This window comes from Fukomys damarensis, unplaced genomic scaffold (genome assembly GCF_012274545.1).
Source record: "Fukomys damarensis isolate Sample0158 unplaced genomic scaffold, DMR_v1.0_HiC HiC_scaffold_29, whole genome shotgun sequence".
NCBI lineage: Eukaryota > Metazoa > Chordata > Mammalia > Rodentia > Bathyergidae > Fukomys > Fukomys damarensis.
This window is the reverse complement of record NW_022900941.1, coordinates 25,021,745-25,046,711: the sequence shown is the minus strand read 5'-3', so window position 1 is coordinate 25,046,711 and position 24,967 is coordinate 25,021,745. Positions and strand designations below refer to the sequence as shown.

The 24,967-nt window shown below is 34.2% G+C and overlaps 1 protein-coding gene across 1 annotated transcript in view; it reads right to left on the bottom strand.

Moving 5' to 3' along the window:
• Arhgap15 (Rho GTPase activating protein 15) overlaps positions 1-24,967 on the bottom strand; it is a 594,167-nt gene that overhangs the window by 293,968 nt on the left and 275,232 nt on the right. Inside the window, exons 7-8 of the mRNA XM_010620947.3 lie at positions 16,434-16,532; positions 15,074-15,200 (exon numbers count right to left, since the gene is read on the bottom strand). Coding sequence (XP_010619249.2) covers positions 15,074-15,200; positions 16,434-16,532 — 226 coding nt within the window. The remainder of the gene's footprint in view (positions 1-15,073; positions 15,201-16,433; positions 16,533-24,967) is intronic.

Below are 24,967 nucleotides of genomic sequence, written 5' to 3'. Positions count from 1 at the left end.
CAATTTTGTTCTTAGAATAGCTGCATATAAAGTTGACACAGTGACGGTCCCCGAATAAGAATCAAATGATTCCCCCCATGTTACATATTTTTATAGTGGGAAAGCTTTCTTACTTCACATTTAACTATATTGCTCCAAAATTTTTGTTATCAATCACTATTACTTGGCAAGATAAATAGTGAAAAGAAGTGGTAAAAGATTACACACGAAGGACCTTGCAAGAGGCCTAACGGCTTCACTTGTTGCTTCCCTCCGACTCTCCCAGATTGAATGAGTGCACACATTTTAGATTGGCAAAATAGTGAGGAAAATTTACACCAGAGGCCACAGTTGGGGACTCTGTAAGAGAGCACCTCCACACACAGATTGTTACCCATGCATCTTTTACATACTTATTCTTAAACTGTTTATCTGGCACATCGACAGGCAGCTGGTGGAACAAATAGGAAATCCTGGGAAGCACATTCATTTTTAAAGTGTTAATGTGCCCAATCCAAGAGACAGTAATGTGCTCCCATCCGTGAAGATCTCCTTTAATGTTTCAGATTGGAGGGCCGTAATTTAAATGAAATGCATTATCCAACCTGGAAGGTATTCCACATCCTAAATATTTAATTGATTTCTCCATCAGGGGAAGATGAGTCTAAAAATAAACAGGTCCTATCTATAGCTAAGTGTCGGATTAATAGTGTCTCTAATTTAGGGTAATTTAGGAGTTTACAACTTATAAAATGGCTGTTTCTTCCACATTCCTCCCAAAGTACCCAGAGGATTGTGTCTGGATTAATTGCAAACAGCAGACAATCCTCTGTGTGTAATGAAAATTCAGAGTCAGCATCATCGGCCAAGCACCTAGAATTTGAGATCTCATCTGAATATTTTTCACCAGGGGCTTCACATCCCATGTAAATTAAAATGACAGAAGAGAAAACTTGTAATTGTTGTCGCTCCTTATTACAAAAGTTTAACAAGTCGAGTTCATTCCTGCTGATTTTTACTTAGTAGGGTCTTAGCTAACTGAGTGAGGAAGATAAATCAAGTTACTTGCAGATTTTCCTAGTGGTGCAAAGTTTGGCACCCTGAGGACTGTGGAAATGTCTATTACTACACTTGTGAAGAAGACAAGTGGAACAGGACTGTGGGTGGCTGCATCCATATGAGTGATTTATTGTCCCTGAATCCACTTAGTCATTTCCGGATAAGCACTTATGTGCCAAAAGTTTATGGTCGTTTCAGTTTAAGGAAAGAACAGGGTAGATTTGAGCATTCAAAAGCGTATATATACATATATATATATATATTAACTGGTCAAATCAGTGTTATTTTTTCTGAGTTTACTAGCAAATCACAAATTTTGAACTTATTAATGTACAAGTAACATTGAACTTTACCTAAATGAATCTATTTCTGATTTTGGGAGTTTCCTCCAATTTCATCTTCTTGTAGAAATAAAAATGGCCGATAAACTTTATTTTAGGATTTCAGGTCTAATAATAAATATATCTAAAACTTTGGAGCATATCAAGTATATGAATTTTATTGCTCAACTTGCCTTTCCTGTGATAGTTTTTTTCTGTATTCTAGAAGCGCCACTTTGTAGATAGCTTAATTTTTGTTCAAATACAAATTAGAATCAATTTTCTGGGGAAAAATAATCAATGTAGCTCCCGTTCTCCACAACAAAGAAATTACATTTGTAGACATATTCTGGAAATTTAAATCTCTCAATACTCTTTTGAGCAAGTCCAAGGAGATTTGAAGACTGACATATTTTACTTTGCTATTCCTGAGAGGCATATGTATGATCATCTTCACTGAGGTTGCTTCCCATCCCTGTTGAATTAATATGCATTTTCGTTAACTAATCTTGAAACAACAGGAATAAAGTTTATCCAGGTCTTTTATACCTCAGAGAACAAAACAAATACTACAAATCTTTAGAGAGAAAGGATATACAAAAGGGCTTGAGGTGAATATTTCAAAGCAAATAATCTTTAAATGATGTGCAAATTATTTCAGCTCTTGAGCATGATTTATGAAAGGGGATTAGCCCACTGAAATAAGAACCAAGTTTAAACTGTTGAGTTTCAAAGTCAAAGATGAGAAGTGGTTACAAGAAACGAGAGGAGGAAAGCAATAATATTTTGAGGAGGCATGTGACTCATCTTAAATTGTCATAAATTGTTCGTAATTGCAATTAAAATATTACAATCCTCTAATTTTCTATAAAGTCAGAAGCATAATCACTAATAAATAATATAGAATTTATATTTCAGTCACATAAGTCTCCACTTATCATTAAAAAATATAATAATGAACAGTGTTAAACAGTTAAAACTATTCAAGCTGGAAAGGAAAACTCCTAAGAGATTTTAGTCAGAGAGCATTGTTTTTTTTCAATTCACAAGTTACATATATAATAACACAGCATTCTAATATTCTAACATGGTCTTCAAACAAGAGTTAAAAGCTTCCTGTAAGACTTTTGAAAATGATTGCTTTTACGTAATAGTAAAGATTGTGAAGCGATCTCACTTCTTAGGAGTCCATAATGACCCACTATTCTGGAAGGTAAAGGAAATTTTAATGATCCCACACATATGTGATTAATATCTAACGCTTCTTGACTAAAATTCTGGATTTTGTTCAATAAAAATGAGTTAAACAAAAATGCTTTGGGTTCTCAGCCAAACCTTTCTGTGGAAATCAGTTATGCTCAATTTAAAAATAAAGATGGAAATATCAATAACAAACCCAGGTACTGACTAGAAAAAAAACAGAGTAATTATTCTTGTTCAAGCTGTTCTGAAGCAATAAAGCTAAATACGTGAAGTGAATCCAACGCTACTAAAATTTTAAGGAAAACATTTCAATTTGCTCCATTGCTATCCAAAATAATGTTAAAAGATTAGATAGGTATTTAGGGAAAAATTTATGAGAAAACTTCTTATTGAGAAAAGGATAATCATTTGCTTACTCCAGGTTCCATTTTGTAGAATTAAAAATGTGAATTTAAGTAGATTATTTTTAAAAGAAATAATCTTTATCAGTTCTCGGTGAGTGAAATCTCATACTTCTAGAAGGATTAATCAAACCTGATTTTGATTTACTCTCCATTTGTTTTGATAGCCAAATTGAGATCCTGCTTTTGTTTTCTTTGGGATTTTTCAAAACAACTTGACTGTGGAGCAGCCTTGTGGACCTTGGTTGTTTTGGCAGGCACTGCTGATAAGCTAACTCTACCAGTAAGACAGCTAAGCTGTAGCTCACCTAGAGCTAGTGCATCCAACCTGAAGGCCAGTGGAAGAGACATACAGCGACTCAAGAGAAACAACAACAAAAGAGTCATTTAAACAATCAAATTCTATTATTTATCACCTTTGGAAGAGGAAAGTAACAACAGCAAGAAAAAAAAAAGTCCGCATGGAGGACTACATGCTCCAGAGGCAAATGGAAGGTAGAGGATAAATAGAATTTCAGATGTACTTCCTACATGGATATATCCAGGGAATTAATGGATTATTTCCAGGGAATTGCTTTGGTTTCTTGTCTGTTTGTTTTGGTGAGTGTACTTTATTCTTAGAATCTTTTTTCATTATTGTTGTCATTTGGCTAGAACTGCTGACTTTTTGAGATGGCCAGTTCAGAGTTTAGACTTGGGTGTGGCACAGGAAAAAGTTACACAAGAAATGTAAATCTTGATTCTCTATCATTCCTTTGTAATCATGAGTTGGGAGTGATTGAAGAGATTAAATAAATATCCACCATTCAACATCATGCATTGTCATGAGGTGGCCAACATGATAATCAGACGCAGGGTTAGTTACCTAAAAGGTACACTAGATAGCTCTTGTATGTAAGTAAGTAGGTCTTATCGAAGTCCCCAAAAGTCACTGGCTTTTGACTTTCAAATGGGAAGAAAGGAGCTAAAGGTGTAGGGAAGGTGGGATGGGTAGGGGAAGAGTAAAAAAGTGAAAAGAAAAAAATGTGAGAGAAAGAAAAGATGAAAATAAAGTGTTTGTAGATGGGGAGGGGAGGAGGGGGTGAAGGGAGGGCAGAGGTAAGGGGAAAAAATGAGAATCAAGACTTGTCATGTAGAGGTACAAGATCCCAACAATGATTGTAACTGCACTGTATCCCTAAAATGTACCAATAAACTCAATTAAAGCTGAAAAAAAATAGAAATTATTTTTTTGTGATATGCCAAAGTATTTCACAAATTTTAATGTAGAAATGAGTCACCCATTTACACAGGTTCTACTCAGCAGGTATTCAGTAGGGTTTATTTCATAACAAACTCCTCCATGACATGGTTGTTATTGGACTGTGGATTACCCTTTCCATAGCAAGCATTTAATAAGCTCCTAAGAAAAAGAGGTATCAGATACAAGTTCTGATGAACTCCTTGGCATACTAATGTTTTTCCTCAAAAATACCACAGAAATGATTATTTGGGAATTGTGAAGACCTTTGACATATGTCAAGAAGATCTATCAATGTTTCTTTAGAAATCTCTGGAATCTTTTTCTCCCATTCCTACTTCCTTAGATTGAGCCTGCAGCACATTTTACTTGGTCTATTGTGGTATAATCTTAACTTATTTCCTCATATTTGATCTTTTATTCTATTATGCTACCCTGGGTTTTTGCCATTCTCCACATCTCCTCTAAAAAGATTACTTTAAAAATTTGATAAGTTAATGTCTCTTGTCTACACAAAACTTCTTCACTAGGAGACCATTACTTGTAGCACAAAGTCCAAAACTCTCAGCATTCCATGCCAAAAGCTCACTATTCCTTTCCAACCCAATCTCTGATTGTTGCCCACCTTGTACATTGTAAATTCCCCAAAGTGTTGCTCTTCATGGAAAACTTCATGTTCTAAGAATCATGGTTTCTTATCATCACACATAACCAATGTTTTCTCTGTAGTTTCTTATTCTACCTTTGAAAAAATTCTAATGTTTCACAGCAGCACTGAAACCTTTCTCTTGGAGACTGCTTCCAGAGAAATCCAAACTAAGTCATCCATCAAGAGGCCAGTGCCAGGTGGGTATGGTGGCACGTGCTTGTAATCCCAGCTACACAAGAGAGTGAGGCAAGAGGATTACAGGTTTGAGGCCAATCTGGGAAAATGAGTGAGTCCCTGTTTCAACATAAAGCAAAAAAGGTTGGAGATGCATCGTAATATAAATGTTTTGTGTTCCATGCCCAGTATCCCTTTCTCCCAATAAAAAGGTTAGTGCCTTACAATGCAACTTTTCCCTCATTCCTCATGCATAAAATGTACAAAGATTTCTCAGGGTTTTTATGTCATTCCTCAAGTCATTTATTTACTGATCACTCAGACATTTAATATTGAACACCACTATGTTTCAGAGTCTGTTCTAGATGATGAGGATGTGAAGTGTAATGTTCAGAAGGTCACGTTTATACGGTCTAGGAACTCAAAATCTAATGCATGAGGGCACTTCTGCTCTAAGCAAATCATCGCTTGGTCATATAGGATTACCCCGCTCAGATATCACAATGCATTTGGAAGGGTGGATATGCTGGGTGTCCAAGCGTGCTTGTTGCCAGCTTTTCAATAGAATATACTTTGATGAGATCAGACTTCTAGCATCTTCTAGTTCATTCCTTCTAAGCGGCTCTTTATGGGTTTCATATTCTTACTTAAATAAAAACCCTTTATCACCAAATGCTTTTGTGATGTTACCTCAACATATATTAACATATATAGCATTACAAGTAAACAAATCTTGTATTGATTTTAAGGGAAATTACTAAACACAAAACTCTGAGAATTATAGTATCACATTATTTTACTTTTTTTATATAAGTAACCAACATGGTGAAATTTAATCTACAGAATACTATAATATCAGATTCACATTCAGGAATGATGTTATTCTTCATGACCTCAAATTCTTGAAGAAAATAAAAGACAAAAGGAAGTATGATGACCTGAGTCAACTGAACAATGAAAATATTAATATTTAAACTTTTGGTGAATTATGAATTTGTTTATTTTGTAGTAAAAATGGGATTCTTGTTGTATTTCTAAAGATAGAAATTGGTTGATTTACAGTGGACATACAAAAGTTATGATTATTTTACTTAGAAGTCACCTTTTGAAATGACTATATCCAAAATTGAGGTCACATTTTATAATCTAAAAAGTTTTAAAATTTGTTTTAGGTCTGGTATGTATAGTATCCTTAGAGCTAAGGATATTCATTTTTTATCATATTCATATTTATATTCATTAATCTATACTAACATGAAAAAAATCATTATATTTATCTGGAAATCAAATTCAGGAGACTTGAGAAACTTATCCAAATCATATAATGGTATATTTTGGTAATAAAAACTGTACTCTAATTTTGTGTCTCCTAGGCCCCAATTTCCTATACAATCCTACATAACCTGTAGAAGAAGGTGCTGAAGCCAGCATGCACATAACTTTTGTGTGTGTTAAGATGGATTTTTAAAAAAATAAGCTGATTTTCAATTTCCAGTCTTTATTGAAACTCTTATTCTCTTATACACTACAAAATTAATTTTCATCTTATTGCCTCAAATAGAACATTAAAAATTCCAAGGCACAGCAATCAAAGAGATTCATGGATAAGTATGAACAATAGTAATTTTGAAAAGTAAGATAGAATATTAGAGTAAATGACAGAAATATTAAGACGTGTGGCCAGAGCTGAGTCTTAAAGGATGTTAGTTTAGTAAAGAGAACACCTTGACTGGTAAAAGATAGCCGGTGATGATACGCATCAGAGAGTCCAAGCAGCATTTACATAGAATACAAATTGTGGTTCATGGAGTAGCGGAAAAACTGTCACAGGCAATTGAGAGCTGTCTAGGAAGGAACTTACACCTTTAAAGTGAAACAATTTGATTACAAATTGTTGTTAATCAAAAGCGGAAGAATGAGAAGGCAAAGAGGAGGAAGAGAGGGGAAAAGAAGATGAAGGAAAGGAAGAAGCAGAGGACAAGAAGAAAGATAAAAGATCGTTCTTAACTTTTGACTTCAGGGCTGTGATTTATCTTAGTGGTTCTGCCTCCTGCTTCGCAAGTGCAAGGCCCCAAGTTCGATCCCCGGTACCAAAACAAAACAAAACTTTGGACTTCCGTTTTGGATTTTGATGGATACTGTATCTAAGAGAAAGATCTTAGTACTATATTTTATACTTGGTCATGAAATCTCCTATTATGACTCCATTTTGTTTGTTTGTTTGTTTCTGAAACAGGGTCTCACTATGTAGTGAGACTGACCTGGAACTCACTATGTAGCTCAGGCTGGTCTCGAACTCACAGCAATCCTCCTGCCTCAGCCTCCCAAGTGCTGGGATTACAGGTATGCGCCACCACACCTGGCATATTTAAAGCCAACTAATTTTGTATACTCATTTAGGAAAATTAGCAAGATTGTTTACCTTCAGGTACTATTTAAATTATCAAAGCAGTGAATTGGCAGACTCTATTTTTTCCCAGTAATCCATGAGCCAGTTGAAGAAGTTGAGTTCTGATGTAAATCATAGTTCAATGAATTTTGACAGAAACATCATGTTTTGTTGGAGTTTATCTCATATTTTTAGGTGGCATACCTGAATTTACTTAAAGGATATGGGTTGTACCATGATTAATTAAAAGTAAATTTATTTTCTAAGAAAATGTCAAAGATCTTATATATTTAGTTACATTTATTTTTTCTAAGCATACTATTAGACCTATTTGAAACATCCAAATAAATACATTAAGAAGAAACTTTCTTACTTTCAGGATTTTGAATAAGAGATACATAAATTGTTTTGCTCCAGAAACAAAGAGTAGACTACAAAAATCTTTGTAGAGAAAGAAAATATCATTTATGGTCAAAATAATGTTTTTGAGGGGCACAGGGTTCACTGTAATAACCCCTTATATGTCATGATTAGCAAAGGCAATTTAAACTTGATATGACAATAACGAGTGAATATTATATGCCTAACTTCATAATGAGATATTAATACATACCCCTTCGAAAGTCATGGTATAAACAGAAAACAATTTTAGAGGAGACCAGAGAACATTTTTTCCTTTTGTTTACAATCATAGTAATGGATTAATGCTAAGGAAATATTGCCAGAGAATTAGCACCAAGAGCCCTTGATTTTGACCTATTATTGAAAGAAAGATGCCACTTGACCTAATGAAATCAGAAATTGATGAAATGCAGTTCATCTAAGGGGAAATATGGTCACGGTGTTACCGCCAGGGTCAGGAGAAAGATGGGGTGATCTAGTGCTTTAGTACTGATAGGGTTACGTAGACTTTCAGAGTAGCTGATGCTCCAAGATACATAACCATGAATGACCAGAGGTCAGAGGGCAAGATCAGCCCCTTGGACGGGAAAGAAGAGATTAATCAGAACATTCTTTGCTCAGCTCATGATGAAGTTCTTTTATCAAATGATTCATGGGGAAATTAACGTTTTGAAGAAACTACCCAAGGAAAGCCGGGATTGCTTCAGCCACAAGAACACACATCAGAACAATAGTTGGGGTCACGTAGGACCACAGTGTTTCCTCTGAAGCTTCATGAAAAACAGTTTCCACAAATTAATTTGGGTGCCTGATTTTCAAGTGTATTGCTAATCTTTAAAATTTGTTGTTACACATTTTAAATCATCCAGTCCTTAAAAACATACGTTTGCATTTTAAAAATTTTCTCTTTTTCTCTTGGCAACTGAAATATTTTTAAATAAAGAACTCTCTTAAGCTTTAGGAAACACTGAATGGAAAATTGACACTCAACTCTTTCTTAGCTATTTTCTGTCATACAACAGTAGTTAGCTAAAAATCATCTATTTTCTCAAATTTTTCTCAAATGGATATTAATGTTTCTCAAATGGATATTAAACAAAATTGGTGTCAGAATGACAATATTAATTTTAGAGAATAAAAGTCAGGCAATTGTCTATTTTATCCAAATAAGGAAATGTGTTCCTATAAAAACATAATAACCCATAGAATTCTACACAAATAGTTTTAAATTTTTTTTCCTGTTTCCAGGTAAGAGCTTCTTTGTTTCTTCAGAAGTAGATATAATTTACGTGTGCAATTTCAATATTGTTTTTTTCCCTTGGCAGATGGCTTATTCATCTTAGTACATTTAAACACTGGCAAGATTAGGCTGTTTTAAACAAAATTCTTAAGAAGAAACTTTAAAATATATATTTACATGGATCCTTAGGACAGGCTGCACAGTATGCATTTTAAAAAATTGTTAACTACATATTATCCAAGGAAATAGTATGACTTTTCCATTTTAGATAATAATAAATATATTATAATTTCTCTTATTGCATAGTTACCAGAGAGTTCACAATAATCATCAGAAAAAAATGTTGGTTTGGGGGCATGAATAAGAAAACAATGTATTATCAGTGTTGTATTTAAAGAGATTTTAATACAACTTGTATTCAGAAACTCAGATCTTTATTTACAAGTTTTCAAGTTGCAATTAGAAAAATTTCTATTTTTTTTATTAAACTATATACATGGGGAATGACTCTGTGTGTGTGTATGTATGTGTGTGTGTGTGTGTGTGTGTGTGTGTAGTTTTTAATTGTGAAACTTTTCAAAAAAATACATACATACAGAAAGGATGAAACAATAGCATCATGATCACTTGTATATGCGCTACCTAGATTCACCAAATGTTACCATTTGGGACAGTACCAGGCTTAATCTGTCATACACATTGCTCACGAAGAATATCTGTCTTACTGAGGACTCACTTTCCAATCCATACTTCAAGCTCATCCTTTCTAGCCCTCCGTTCTCTTCTCTTCCATAATGTCTTCTGGGTCAGAGTCTCTACATCCCCTCCCTGGCATGACCGGAGAGATTTAGGGGCCAATAACCTTCTGGCCAGAGCCATTTTGAGATCCCTAATTGCTTTGGTGGACTTAGGGAAGGATGAGTGAGTACAATATGAGAAACCAGATGGAAAGCAATGCTAGTAGGAAGTTATAGCTACCAAGGATACAGTAACCTCAGAGTAAGCTGTTATTTGGTGCTTTTGTGCCTGGTACATGATTTCCTTGTGAAAATGTATCAAGATTTAAGTAACTGGTTTACAACTAGATTTTGGGAACGTTAGTCTACTTCCAATTGTGGCCGGCCAGTATTATTATTGCTTAGATTATTATGAAAATTATTGCTTTTTTATCACAGTTATTTTCACTTGGTATGATTATAATTATTCCACAGGAAAATTACTCCACAAAGATAATGTTAAAGGTCTATAATATTTCACTTTTTGCATTATATATGATCTCAATTCAAGTTTTCCATTTGTATTTTATCCTAGTAGCATATAAGGGGATATGAAATTGAGAAATCCACATCTAAATACTCTTAGGATTTTATCCAAAAGACATTTTATGATAATTGATTCAAAAGGGAGAAAAAGGGCTGGTTGTGGTGGTGCACGCTTGCAACCCAATACCCAAGAAGCTGAGGCAGGAAAATTGCTGTGATTTCAAGGCCAACCAGACCTACATAGTGAAAACCTGTCTCGAAAAAAAAAAAAAAAAAAAAAAAGACAGTAAAAGGGAAATTGATTTCTTTTTGAGTCACCATTCTTCTACCTCATGTTTATTATGGAAGTGCTGATTCATGATATCAAAAATGAAAATTTTACATAAAAGTTATCCAAGGGCTTTACATTCATGGGGTTTACAGTTTTTCAATGAATAAGGGTGGCATATATGATTATTGAAGCGTGACCAAAATATGAAAGTAAATTTTAAAAGATTAATGCGCAGACAAGAAAAGTCATGAATTTTAGTTGTGTATGTTAAGATCATGATGCCAATGAGAAGCAAGTGAATGAGTGAATAAATTAGAACTGTGTCTAAAGGAACATTGAAATAGCTAGATGTTAATCTTTTCCATCAGCTAAAACTCCATAATGACATGCTCTTCTGGGAATAAGGGAATCGAGGCTATCTCTTGGCCTACTATGCCCTGTTATACTGCTCCCAAGAACGCCCTGGCTGCCATTTTCACATGGGGAGGTGCCAGGGGAAAGACCAGCTGCTCACGCTCCGACTTTTGTGGCTATAACTCCATATCCAGTCCTGGCTGCTTCTCCTATTTTCTGTATACTCAGGGAGTAGGATGTCAAGTATAAAGTCCCTGCTCCAGTCTTCCATCAGATTCTGCCCTTGGCTTATGCCCTTTTGGGTGCCATCTGCTTGGGGACATAGAGGACTATAGTAAGAGTGCCTGCTTATTGAGGGCCTGCTGGGGGCTTAGTATTTATATCTCTATTTTCACATTTCACACAGTTCTGTGAGGATGTTACCAGACTCATTTTTATAGATTTGGAACATAAAGCTCAGAAAAATTAAACCTCTCTGGGGTTATCTGATGAAATTTTTGTATTTGGGCCTCTCCTCTTTGCCATCAGTAGAAGATCCTTCTTTTTCCTTGGAGAAATATGTTAGCCTTGTCTCTCGTTGACTCTCCCCTTTCCACTGCAGCCCTCCCTGGAGAGCTGCTCTCCTACTCTCCTTCAGTCTGGTGTCCTGAATTTCCCACAGTGATTTGGCCTTTACAGTGATTTTTCTGGCTTCTTCTCTGTTAGCCTCAACTGATATCTTAAAATATCTGATTAGTACTTAATAGTGTTGGCAGGTTAGAATCATATTTTAAAAAGGAAACTATATTTTAACGTAAGTTTCTGAATCTACTCATTGCGAGAACATATTTTTTCCCATGTTAAACAGGCAAACTGGACCCAAAAAATGACCACCTGTTAGCTGCTAATGATGTTCACATGCCTTTTTAAAAAGTAATTCTGGCTTTATCTAACTACAATCTTGGCAACAAAACTTGTGGGAACATCAAGGGCATAGGAAGCCAAAGGCAGCTAACTGACAATGAAGTTTGTGCTTTGACTATTAATAAGGAAGAGGATACTATGAGTCTCTGACTCCACATAATTACTTAATTTCCAGAGGGTGACGTAAACTGAATGTATACTTTAAGTAATGTAAATTGGGGTGTTCAAATCAAGGACCAAGATCAGATATGTTTTACACAGGGTATTTCGTGCTGCAAAAAAATTGTAAAAATTAAATATAGAAATAAAGGCTTTAAATATTTTACAGATGTAGAATAATAAGATATTGCATTGGTGGGTCAATCATTATGTCTTTCCAATTAAAGTGAATATATACATATTGATTGAACTTAAAGTAAAAAATATTAACTATGTCCTACCTTGCAAAAATATACTATTAATATTACTAAGGAAGTATAATATTACTATTATTACTATTACTACTGTACTATTAGTAAAGAAAGTTTATAATTATGCATATCCATGAAGATACAGAAAAGAAGTATTTTATAAAATTAAAATTAGCATTAAAGCTTAAATGATCATTTAATCTTTGGACTTAATCAATTTCCAAAGAGACCATCTGGTCTTAACTCTTTTGCTAGCAAGTGTTTTGGGATCTCAATTTATGTTTTTGTTTTATATGGGTCTTATTTATAAGTTTTAATGTATTTATTTCTATCCAAGTTTAAGGTTGATATAGACTGCCTTTTATTTAACTTCAATATGAGGTAATGATTAAAAGCACAGGCTCTAAAGCAGATTACTTAGGTTTACAACATGTCTTCATAGCTTGTTTTTATACGTTAGCTCAGTTCTTTGGATCTTCGTGTCCTCATCTATAAAAGGGTAAATTAAGGTAGTACCTACCTCATATGATTGTTGGAAATTTTAAGCAAGTCATATAAGACAAGCACTTAGATCAATATTGCAATATAATAAGTATACAATATTTTCTAGTTATCCCTAGTTTTTTTTTTTAATAAAATTACCTTTGTTCCATGTTCAATACTTTTTTTTTTTTTGGTACCAGGGATTGAACTTGGGTCCTTGTGCTTGTGAGGCAGGCAGCAGAACCACTGAGCTAAATCCCCAACTCATAACTTTTTTTTTTTTAACTTCAGAGAAATGGTGAATAAGAAATTACCATATAATTCAAGTGCATTTCGAAAGGAATAGAAAAAATGATGTTTCTTTTTTTGTGTTTAAATTGGATTAAATTTAAACTCAAAGTAAATAATAAATCTTTCTCAATGAAACAATAAATTCTGCAAAGAGATCATGATTATTCTATCTATATAATTTTTTCCTAGCAGCATCCTAAAACTTTAAAGTAACTACTATTCTATATAGAATCCATTAGCCATAACATTTGTCAAACATAGGTTTGTAAACCTTTATTTCCTCCATAGCTTTAGGCTTTAAGAGCATGTCAAGCAATACTCTAAACCAGAAATTTTATCTGATTCCAGATCCATTAATTACTGAATCACATATTCATTTATGTTTACTACAAAATATCTACACAATAAACATTAAATATTTCCAACTTAATTTTAATTCTGAAATCTTACTTATGTCTGATTCCACGTAAAGCAAAAGAGGAAAACAGCCAGGAGTTAAGTCCTTTTTAAATCAGCAGTCCCCAACATGTATGGCACCAGGGATCAATTTCAAGGAGGACAAATTTTCCGTGGCCCATGGAGGGGATATACCTGGTTTTGGGATTCGAATCTTATAAGAAGCACACATTCTAGACCTCGTGCATGTATAATTCATAGTAGGGTTCAGGTTTCTCTGAGAATCTAATGCCTCTCCTGCTCTAAAAGAACCCACTCAGGTGCTGTACCTAGGTGAAGACCCCTACTTTAAATGATATAGCACAAAACTGTATCATTCTATGGAAAAAAAATTTTTGAATCTTTACAAATGCGCCATACAATTTTAAAAATTTGCCATTGATAATCTTAAATGTCGATGTAACACAATTCACTAAGTGAACATGGATCTGGCACTTGTTGAAAATTACAGTATGGTCTTTTGACAATAACTTAATTTCAAAAGTTCCTGCTACTCAGTTTCTAGATTTGTGGCCCTCAACAATTCAGCTTTGGAAGATATATCATCTATATATACCTTATTTACCCCTTGTCATGCACATACAAGTGCTTATTTGCACATGCACATGTATACATATCTATCTATCTATCTATCTATCTATCTATCTATCTATCTACCTTTCCCAGTGAAAATATCTGTCTATATGAACAGAAAATCATCTAGAATACATAGGTATCTACATGTACATGTGTTTATATTCCATTAGTGGCCCTTTCTCAATTTACTGAATTATCAAATTCAAGCTTTTATACTTCTTGAATTTACTTATTTCTGTAATTATACTGATCTTTGGTCAGAGAGAAATTATTTTAAAAAATGGAGATTATGGATAGCTAAGTAGAAGATCCAAGAAGCATACTGAGTTTTAAAACTTTGAAAATTTTCTCTGACTTCAAAGATATTTACCTGTTCTTTCAGAAATGTGAGACTTAAATCAATTCTGAAATACAGAGTTTTAATAAGGCCCTTTTACTGAAGAAAAAGCAGACTGTGAGAAGATTAAAAACACTGAACATCACTGTATGAATTGTTTTTACTCCAGACTTCTTGAATAGTAGAACTAGATAAGACCTGGGAAAACTTCTAATTCACATTTTCCATTTCTGCCATGGGCACGCCCATTTCTATACCTTTCAGGTGGTCCAAAGTGTGGCACGATGGCTTCATTTGGACCAACTGTGGTAGTTACTCATATTTTTAAATATATGGAAATAAAATAGCATATCAAAGTTTGGGGACACTTGCCACTTGCCACTTTCAAAATCAGTCACCTATATGAACTCCATGGCGGTTACTCAGAGCTTCAGAGGCTTTCTGTAAGCAGAGACCACGACCTTGGAACAATTATTTTCACAAAAGGCATTACCGACAATGATAAGTGGGAAGTGCCCAGACTGCCCTCCAGTGCATGAATCCGTGGCCAGGATGTGGCAGCGAATCTTCCATGAGGAGTATATGCTTGACTTAATCTCACTTCCGTGCATTTATATTTCATAAGCACGGCGTTTAGACCAAGTTTAAATGAGCAAATCAAAGAAAATACTCACTTAAAGATTTCCTGTGCTCGGGTTTCTGTTCTTTAGCATCACTATCATAGTGACTTAGCAATTCTGTACTAGAAGATCTCTGGATTTTGAATAATTCCAGCTTTCTTGGACAATTCGGATCCTTTGGCTAGAAGAACAAACAATAAGACTTAATAAATTTACTGGGAAGAAAAGATTCACCAAGTAGTGCGGTGTTCCATTTTAGTGTTACACGTAAAGGGATGTTTGAAATATGTTAATTATTTGGTATAGTCCTCTACGCTAAGCTTAACACTCAAAGTTAATAATAGCTCATAGGGGCACATGGTGCTTACTAAATGTGAATGCTTCCAAGTATTCTACATACATTAACACAATTAATCATCACACGAATCCTATGAGGTAGCCGGCAACATTATTACTGACAAAGACACTGAGGCCCAAAGAGAAAAGTACTTTGCCCAAGGCCGCATAGCTAGTAAATGATGGGACCAATATTCAGGCAGTTTGGCCCCAGAGTCCGTTCTAGAGACCATAATTTGTGTATTGTTGTCTGTATATGAGGACTTTATGGATGATGGGGAAAAGTTAATTTATTTTACTTTTAAGTTTTCACTCCCAAATTATATAATTAAAGACTTCATCTATGAGTAAAATTACCCAAAATATTTTATTTTTTTCTCTTGTATACTGTATTAGAAACTCTCAACAATGTGTTTTCCTCAGGACTTTGCAGATATTAAGGAGGTAAAATTAATCACTATAAAATGAGCAGTTTTAGGTAATTTAGCTCTTTTAAAACTTACTCTGAAGAACCTGAGTTCGATTCCTGGTACAAAACAAAACAAAACAACAAAAAAACCTTACTCTGTATCTGGTTTAATACAATTTCATGAAGTTCCAGATAGGTGATTTTCATGAGAATAATCCATCTTAGAAGAACAATAAAAGTCAGTAGAAAGGATTATTATTTACTGGCATTATAATAATGAGTGTGGTTTTAAACATATTGATATTTAATTTTAAGAATATGTATTAGAGACTGCATAAATTCAGAATGTAAAAATTCAGTAGTTATTAAGCTCCTATGTGCTTTTTTACAATGTCCAGTAAATGAATATTCATGTTATTTCAGAAAGAAATGGCTTTTTTTGAAAGATATCAAGTGACATTTACCTCCCGCAAATCCTGTCTGCTGAAAATGTTCGTAGAAGACTTTATGTATTTAAATTTAAAAGTTTAGTATCTCTCTGTCCATAGGATCTATTTAAATGGGGTGTGTGTGAGTGTGTGTGTGTGTGTGTGTGTTATAAGCCTGAGCAGTAAGATTTAAATAACTACATTTTAATTAATAAAGGTAAAGGCCAAAACAAATACATACCAATCTGTCAATTGTATTTTTGATAGCTTGGAACCAATCCAGTATAATGAAGTCAATATCTGACTGTAGAAGGAATTCATTCCCTGACACTGTTGTGATCTGGAAATAAAAAATCGACAGGTAAGAAAATCATGTGAGATAGATCGCTAACATTTAAAAAGGAAAGTCTTCATTAAAAAACACAGTTTAAGATATTGAAATATTTTCTTCTATTCCAGTAATTGTCCTTCTGGGAACTGGGCGGCTAGGATCATTCTGAACTGACCTCTATAAACTGTTTTCTCATGTCATAACAAATACATTCATATTTTAATAATAGGATGAATAACTTAGAGTAGGGGTAAAGTTGAATCACTCCAACTTCAAGAGAAATAAGGCAGGAAGTTCAGAGTGATGAGGACAGTACATACTTAAATGGGAAACTGCAGAAAAATGCACCCGGTGTGTCAGAATTCATTCTGTACTTTTGGCACATTCCTGTTTGTAATTTTAAAATCTAATAATATCTCTATATTTGATTTCCAAATGAAATGGAGGGCTCTAAAATAGATTCTTTATCAGAGAGACTAATGCAGACTTTTCCAAAAGGTCTTCGACTTCCCACTTGCTTGTTTGTTTTCAGAAAAACTCAACAGATATACAAAATTTTCAATATTTTAAAGCAAGCCTTCTTGAGTGACATGAGTTCTAATACAAAATTTGGTCTATGCTGTTGTAAGAATAAGAGCTGTCCAGAGTGTATGCAATTATAAAAAGTAAAAAAATGGAAAATAATAGGATTTAATTATGCATATTAAAATTTGACAGACCACTGGGACCAATCATATTTTCTCTCTCTCTCTCTCTCATTTTCTAAAATTGCATGTAAGATTTGGAGTGGCTAAATAGCTCAAACTAGCCCTCCATTTTATGTATCCAGTAAAAAACAGCTAAGCTGATGTTTTCCAAATTATCTGAATATCTTTGCAACTTGCATTACTTACATGAAGTCCCAAATATTTGCTTTATGAAGTGTTGGTACAGAGATAAGAATAAGGTCACTTCTGACTAACACAAGAAAACTAGTAAATTCTTTGACCTCTACCTTTATTCTAAGTTTAAATATTTTGATTATGAATGTATTATACAGCATCATAAGTTATTGTATATAGAGAGAGATGAATTAGTCCAAGCAAAATGTATAATCTAAAATGTCTCTGTCAGTATAAATATGACATTATTAAAATTATAAAAAGGAGCAGCATTTTAAAAGTACAAAAAACAAACATAATTAGATTAATGTATTGTGAGGGTTGCAGAAAACGGCAACATAGTTCATTCTTTGGCCTAGTAATTCGAACAATTATAAAATGTAAGTGCACTGCATTTGCATTTTCCGTGCATGCTATGCAATGCAAGGGGGATCTTTCACAGCTAACACAACCAAAAGCAAGATGTATTTTTAAAGTTTCTTTGTCCAACTATATTACTGCATTAATCATACATAATCAGTGATTTACAAATTCATTTGAGGATGCTAGATGTGGGAACTATATGAAAGTGATTCATTCAAATCATACTGTCTGAGACATTCAGCTCACATCCTTTCCTGTCTTCCCACTCATCTCCCGAGTTACTAGGCCGTCTGGAGAAGTCTGCTACTGCTCTCTACAGTTTAAATGCATCCACTTCTTAATTACAGTCAGTAATTGACTTTGTTCTGCTCCAATCCAGACATTCACAGGAAAGTAGTTTCAAAATCTTTGGCTGGTAAATTCCATTTAATTCAGATTTCTCTCCCCACTTTTTTGTATTACCTCGTTAGGATTTCTAATAGTTTGCTGAACCATATTTATACTTTGAGCAATCAAATTTTCAACACTCTTTGGGGAAAAAAGCAAGCAGTAAAGAATGTTAACTTTGACTGAACCTTTTGCCCGAACAACACACAATGCCAATCTAAAGTGATGTAGAACAAGACATAAGGGACGGATTCCAAGGCAGGTTCATGTAATTCTCTACCATGTCTTTCCTAGGTGACCGGGGTTGGAGGTGAGCCCATGAAGGAAGGGCTCCAGTTAAGAGCTGCTGGTCTCCATTTTGCTTAAATACCTATTTTATACAAACGTCCAAATAAAGGCCCTCATCTCCAACATGTCATATTTTGAAAGAATATAATGTGGCAATAAAATAGTCTTAATGAAATATGCTAGTGTTGTCAATAATAAATATCTATAAATACATGTCTGGGAAGATTTGCTCCAACCCAAACTTTTTCACACTAAATAAGTGTTGTTGCAATTCTTTCTGGCAGCAAATTCATGCTGAGCAAAAGCATGTCCACTGAGCAATGTGCTGAGTAAAAGCATTTCTTAAGGCTTCTTTGGGGTATTCATTCAATAACTTTTCCCTCAAACTTAGAATCTTGGTCTGTGTGCTTCTGGCTCCTTGAAGGTGGAGGCAGATATGTGAAGCTCCTGACATCGAGTATGAGATTCAAATGGAACAAACTTGCTTTTTAAAGATTGTAATTAAAGAGTATTATTACATTAATGGAAAGATAATATAAGTATTATAAGGAGTAGCATATGTGTAAGTATTTTTCTTCAAGTCCTTTTCAACATTTTCAATTACATATCACCTCACAAATATTCACTGTAACAGTGGGATTTTATGGACTTACATTTTTACTTAAATGAGACATTAATGTGTAGAATGCTGTTTATACCACTAAATTTTTCCATGTTTTAATTTTTGTAACAGAAACAAAACTTTTTATAGAATTTTATTTTTTTCTGAAGAGAGTAATAATAGGGATTGTTGTGGATAATGGGAAAAGTAACAATGATTCCAATTAAAACTGTTCATAGTTAGATAGAGTAAACATTGCACACATTTGAATTATTGCCAGGCTTTTATATGTAATAGTTAAGTGACTATGATAATGATCAATAGATAAATTTCTGTTATTGATAGATGCCGCATCAGAAAACATGTGATTGTTCAATATTGTTTTCTCCCTTTCTGGTGACTTCAAATACACACGAGATTACTAAAAATGTAAATGATGACCAATGACATTGTGCTGCTCTTTCTTTGATGTATCACCATTCCAGCTGAAGAATAAATCCCACATATAACTCCATGTTCCGGGGACTGAGGGGACATCTTCATACTGGAATATCCCCCTGATTATATATATATATATATAAACCCCACCCTCAAGAACTCACAATCTGTTTGGATACTAGAACATATGCATACAAATAAATAACAGCAGAAAATAGCTTATACTAAGCCTCAGTGTGAGAGGCATAGACAATGCTCATGTCAAGATTTCATAGGAAGGAATAATTACTGCAGTCACATTTACATCATGAAATTATATATAAGCTGTTGGTCATATATATAAACCCCACCCTCAAGAACTCACAATCTGTTTGGATACTAGAACATATGCATACAAATAAATAACAGCAGAAAATAGCTTATACTAAGCCTCAGTGTGAGAGGCATAGACAATGCTCATGTCAAGATTTCATAGGAAGGAATAATTACTGCAGTCACATTTACATCATGAAATTATATATAAGCTGTTGGTCATGATACGTTATTCTTTAAAGGTTGATTGTATCAGAATGTTAGTATATTAAGGATATGAATATTACCACTTGTTATGCAAAGTGGTAACAGCTTTAATGATCTCAAAGCACATAATAAACATTCTCCAAATGCAGCTTCCCTCCACCATCATAAAGTGATTTTGCAAATGAAGAAAATGAAGCAAATTAGAAAAGCGAGAATGGCATCCTATCAGATTGACATCATTTAGAATAAGAGAATTAAAAGATTACAAAGATCTCAATTTCTAGTTCACTAGTTCTCAACGAACAGTCTTATACTGTAAAACATTGTACGTGTGTGTGTGTGTGTGTGTGTGTGGTTAAATAAAGGGCAATAAAGATTTGTTTCAGGTATGACATTTGGAATATTGACTTTAGATAAAATATTTTATGTATTGTTATGCTAATGAACGGACAGTTTTATAAGACAATACAATACCCCCCTAGTCTCTCCTCTCCGCCCTTCTCCCTTCTTCCTCTTCCCTCCCTTTCTTTTCTCTTTGCTTTCCCCAAACACCCAATCTCTTCATGATGAAGTCTGTATATGTGTGTTAATTTAAGTGAAAATAAGTTGGGTTAAACTGTACTACATATACTTGAAATAAATATAAATGATCTTTATGATATTAATTTTGGTTATATACTTTTTTTTTTTTTTTGAGACAGGGTCTCACTATGTAGTTGAGACTGCCCTGGAACTCACTATGTAGCCCAGGCTGGTCTCAAACTCACAGCGATCCTCCTGCCTCGCCTTCCGAATGCTGGGATTATAGGTGTGTGCCACCATGCCCGGCTAGTTATATGCTTTTAATACACACAGTGCAATATATATAGGCTATACTATAATGAAATATCAAGATATGAAAATAAAGCCTTAAATATATTAAATAAATAATAATAATAATAATAAATTAAAGCCTTAAATAATGCCTTAAAAAGCAGGTTCACATTTTTTCATCTTACAATAACACTCCATATTTGGTATTGTTAATTGTTAATAAAATATAGGTCATTCCAATTATATTAACATTTAAATTACTTTCTCCCATAGATTTTTATGACCACCAAAGGAATTACATTATCAGACTACATGTCTGTCTCAAATTACAGTCTGCTTAAGTAACTCTGAACATTTTTTAAAAAACATGTCAGAGCAAAGTTACCATAAAACTAAGGGTAAAGTATTAGCTTGAAGAAAAAGGTCTTCAGTTTTTCTTTCCAAAAAATGTTACTGGTTAAAGCATTTGTGAGAAAGTATCTGCCTCGTGTTCCCAATGTTGCTAGATGTTAAGTAAATATATAATGATTATTTTTTTAAAAAGTTACTTTGGCAACTTTCTTATTAAAATGCATTTGCAACCAACCCCCCATCTGTCACGAAAGTTTTGAAAAGTTTGTTTACTTTGGATAGCAGCCTTATCCAGGGTTACCCTAGCAAACAGTGATAGCAGTCTTCAGAAGTTGTGTGAGGAACAAGCCGCTGGGGATCCATTTTTGTTTTAATTGGCACACACAAACACTTTTCTGGTCTGTCAAGAAGATCGAGCTAATGTGCATGGAGGGTGTTATATTCTCAGCTTTGGGGAGCAGTAAAGCTCCCTTTATTTAAGTAATTTAAATGATAGACTGCAAAAACTTTGCAAGTCAGAAAAATGCTTTATACTTTCTTAGGGAATATTTGTTTTAAGCAACGAAAAATGTTCTACATATCTAAAGATGTTGAACCTTATGTTATAATTACCCTGTTTCTTCTGACTCTGTGAAATGTTCCTAAATCTACATGCTACTAAATAAGCCAGGCTACCAATGGATCCTGCATTTCCACAACTCCCCCTGTGTTAACAAATGTGTGTTCATTAGTTTCCAGATGTTTATTGGATATGTTTTCAATGTGTTTGGGTTGATTGATTTGCATGTACATTTATTGGAAACCTCAGTGGTATCATCATATCAACATAACCTGCGCATGTAAGCAATTTCTTACTTAATGGAAAGCAAACAAATCTTGAGCTACATATACGACAGATCTCAAGAGCATTCTGAAATATAAGGTTTTAGGCCAACTTTTCAAGAAACAATGCTTTTTAATTGAAATTGAGCTGTACCTTTGACACCCAAATAATTTTGTCCATGCTTTCTTACACTAGAGATTTCTTCAGCGCAATAAAATTGCTCCTGTGGTAAATATTTACACCTCATGTCACTTGCCCATTACACTTTTTCTGTTTATTAACAAAATATCTAAATGCCAAATTCTTTTCAATCAGATAAGCAAACAAAATTTCATGTTTTTTTTTATCTCTGTTAAAACATCTGAAATACTGAGATATGGTCTTCTTAATATTCATGAAAGAATAGTATCAAAGTAATTAGTAAATAATTTAGCAGTTTCCACAGTTTTGTAGTCAGCTACACCCAAACTTTTGTCTGTAGTGCTCATATGAAAAATGACTTAAAAAGTGACTAATAGAAGCAGTTTGTGTGTAAAGATAAGCGTTTCAAGTCTTTATGGTTCTTAATATTAATTATTAAATTTGGGAGTAATACTCTGAAGATAAAGAAAATCCTAGGATTTGTGTCCACTGGTTCTTAACAGTCAGTTGTTCTTTCTAACCATAGATCTGCTTATTTATTCATTGTGCTCAGTTACTCATCTAGTTGCCTGACATTTGGGCATCTGCTTCTCCCATCATCTTCAAATAGGAATGATTTTATTATCATTGTTATTTAAATAAGACTCAATTTGAAGATTTTTTTTAAAATTCAAAATTATAACATACACGCAAAATCTCCCTTTCTCTAGAACACATTAAAGTGCCGTTTCTCTTCACACTTTTTAGACAGATGCATAAACATATATGTGTTTACACTTTATGAAAATATCATGTATACCGTCATGAAAATTTTTACGTATCTATTTAAACTACCATCATCTTCCACGTGCACTTAGAAAATCCGTTGCTTTTTCCACCATCTCATCTATATTTTCCCCTCCACTCAGTGCTCTATATTTCAGCCAAATTGATCTCTCTGAAATTTGGATCTGACCATCCCTGTCCTCTGCCGATAGCCTTCCCAGCTTCCCCGAGATGTTGTCGTGTAGAGCAAACTTTCTAACTGGGCTGCCAGGCCCTGTGCGCTCTGGCACGTACCTGCTCTCTCAGCGGTTCCCACTTCACACTTCACTCTGCATTTCTGTGATGATCCAGACACACAGAAATCTTCGTTCTTCAGCTGTCCCATCCTAATTTTCATTTGTTTCTTTACAGTAGGTTTTTCCTGCTGTCCAGAATCCTCTAGGTTCATGTATCACATCATTCAAGTCAATTTAGATGTCACCTTCTCAGTGAAGGCTTCTCTGAAATAAATGTCCCTCCAAGTGTTTTCGTGATACCCCGCTTCCCCGTTGTCACAGGACAAGTTGGCCAACCCTGCAATACCCTGTTGATTTTTCCATCCCCTACTGTGCTATAATCGACTCGAGCCATTGGCAACTGTCTATGTGTATAGCTGAACAACCCACACCTAGAGACACTAAGAAAATAATAAACAAATAAATGTCATCTACTTATTCATTTTAGCAAATGTATTTCTTTCATTGTTTCGATGGTGTATTTAAATCATCTTCTATTGTAATATAATTTTAAAGCTTGTAATACAATTTCATTCTTTCAGGTAATGTAGGCAAATGTGATTTTGACATTTGTTGATAAATTTTTATTAGAGTAGAATAGGTAAGACCTTCTGCAGATTGAGAACAATAGTTTGAAGTCTCTATTTTTTCATCCACCAGGAAATTCTACTATCCACAAAGTAGGATAATGGCTTGGAGGACCCAGCAGCATCAGGAATTGTCTACTTCACTCAATATCACCATGATAGAATGTCCTTGATTTTACTCCAACACCACCCATGTGTTAGGTAGAGCTAATCTATGCTAAATCACCCAAGCATCTCTCTCTATTAAGAAGCATTCTAACTGGCAACCTAGTGTTTGGGAAATTGGATACAAATTTAGAAATGAAAGATGTAATACTCAATTGAGAGGTCAACTCTTTAGAGAACCTCAATAATATAAAGGCATTCTTCATTAATATTAGGGCCATTAATTTGACTAAAGCACTGCTAATATTAATAAGCAAGCAGATTTTGGTGGAAGGTGGCACTAGTTATGTTACTAATAATTTTATTAGAAGTTTATTAGAAGGTAATTTTAAGATACAGTGACTTTGGCAGAGGTCAGTACTCTTGCCACTACCATATAACTCACACAAGCCAACTATTCATAAGTGCTGAAGGTGCAGAATAAGAATAAAAATGTTGCAGAATGTAAGTATATTTATGCTATTGTAACATATTTGGCAATGATTTTGGGTGTTTATAAAACATTCAAGAATTGTTCCATGTCTACTTACATTAATGAGAACACCTGTTAGCTTTAGTGCCGCACAGACTTATTTGCATCAGTTTCAGGTTTTTGCATGCTGTACATCATTTTTTGAAACAGTTAAATGCTTATAGAGAAATATAGCTAGGGGAAGGAAAAAAAAAAAAAAAAACAGCAGCTTGAATGCCTTCCGGCTCAAGACAATTCAACTCCAGGTTTAAATGAAAATCTGCTGAATTACAATACTGCCACTTTGAAGTAAATGTAGGTGTATTTTATATTTTTAAAGAGCAAAAAAACATACAAAAATCTGTGCTTAATCTTCAAGTAAAATTACAGCCACCCAAGGCAGTTTGTGAAAGATGCTAACAAGTAAGGAGCAGCTACACCACCAGGAGTTTGCTTCTCCGTGATCTCGGGACCTTCTACTGAAACTTGGTTTCTCTACCAGTTTCTATCAGAAATCTGGATAACGCCAACAGGTCTTCCAGCGGAAGGGTGGAAAGCTGCATATGCTGACTCATCGCGTGTTCTTTCCAACCCCT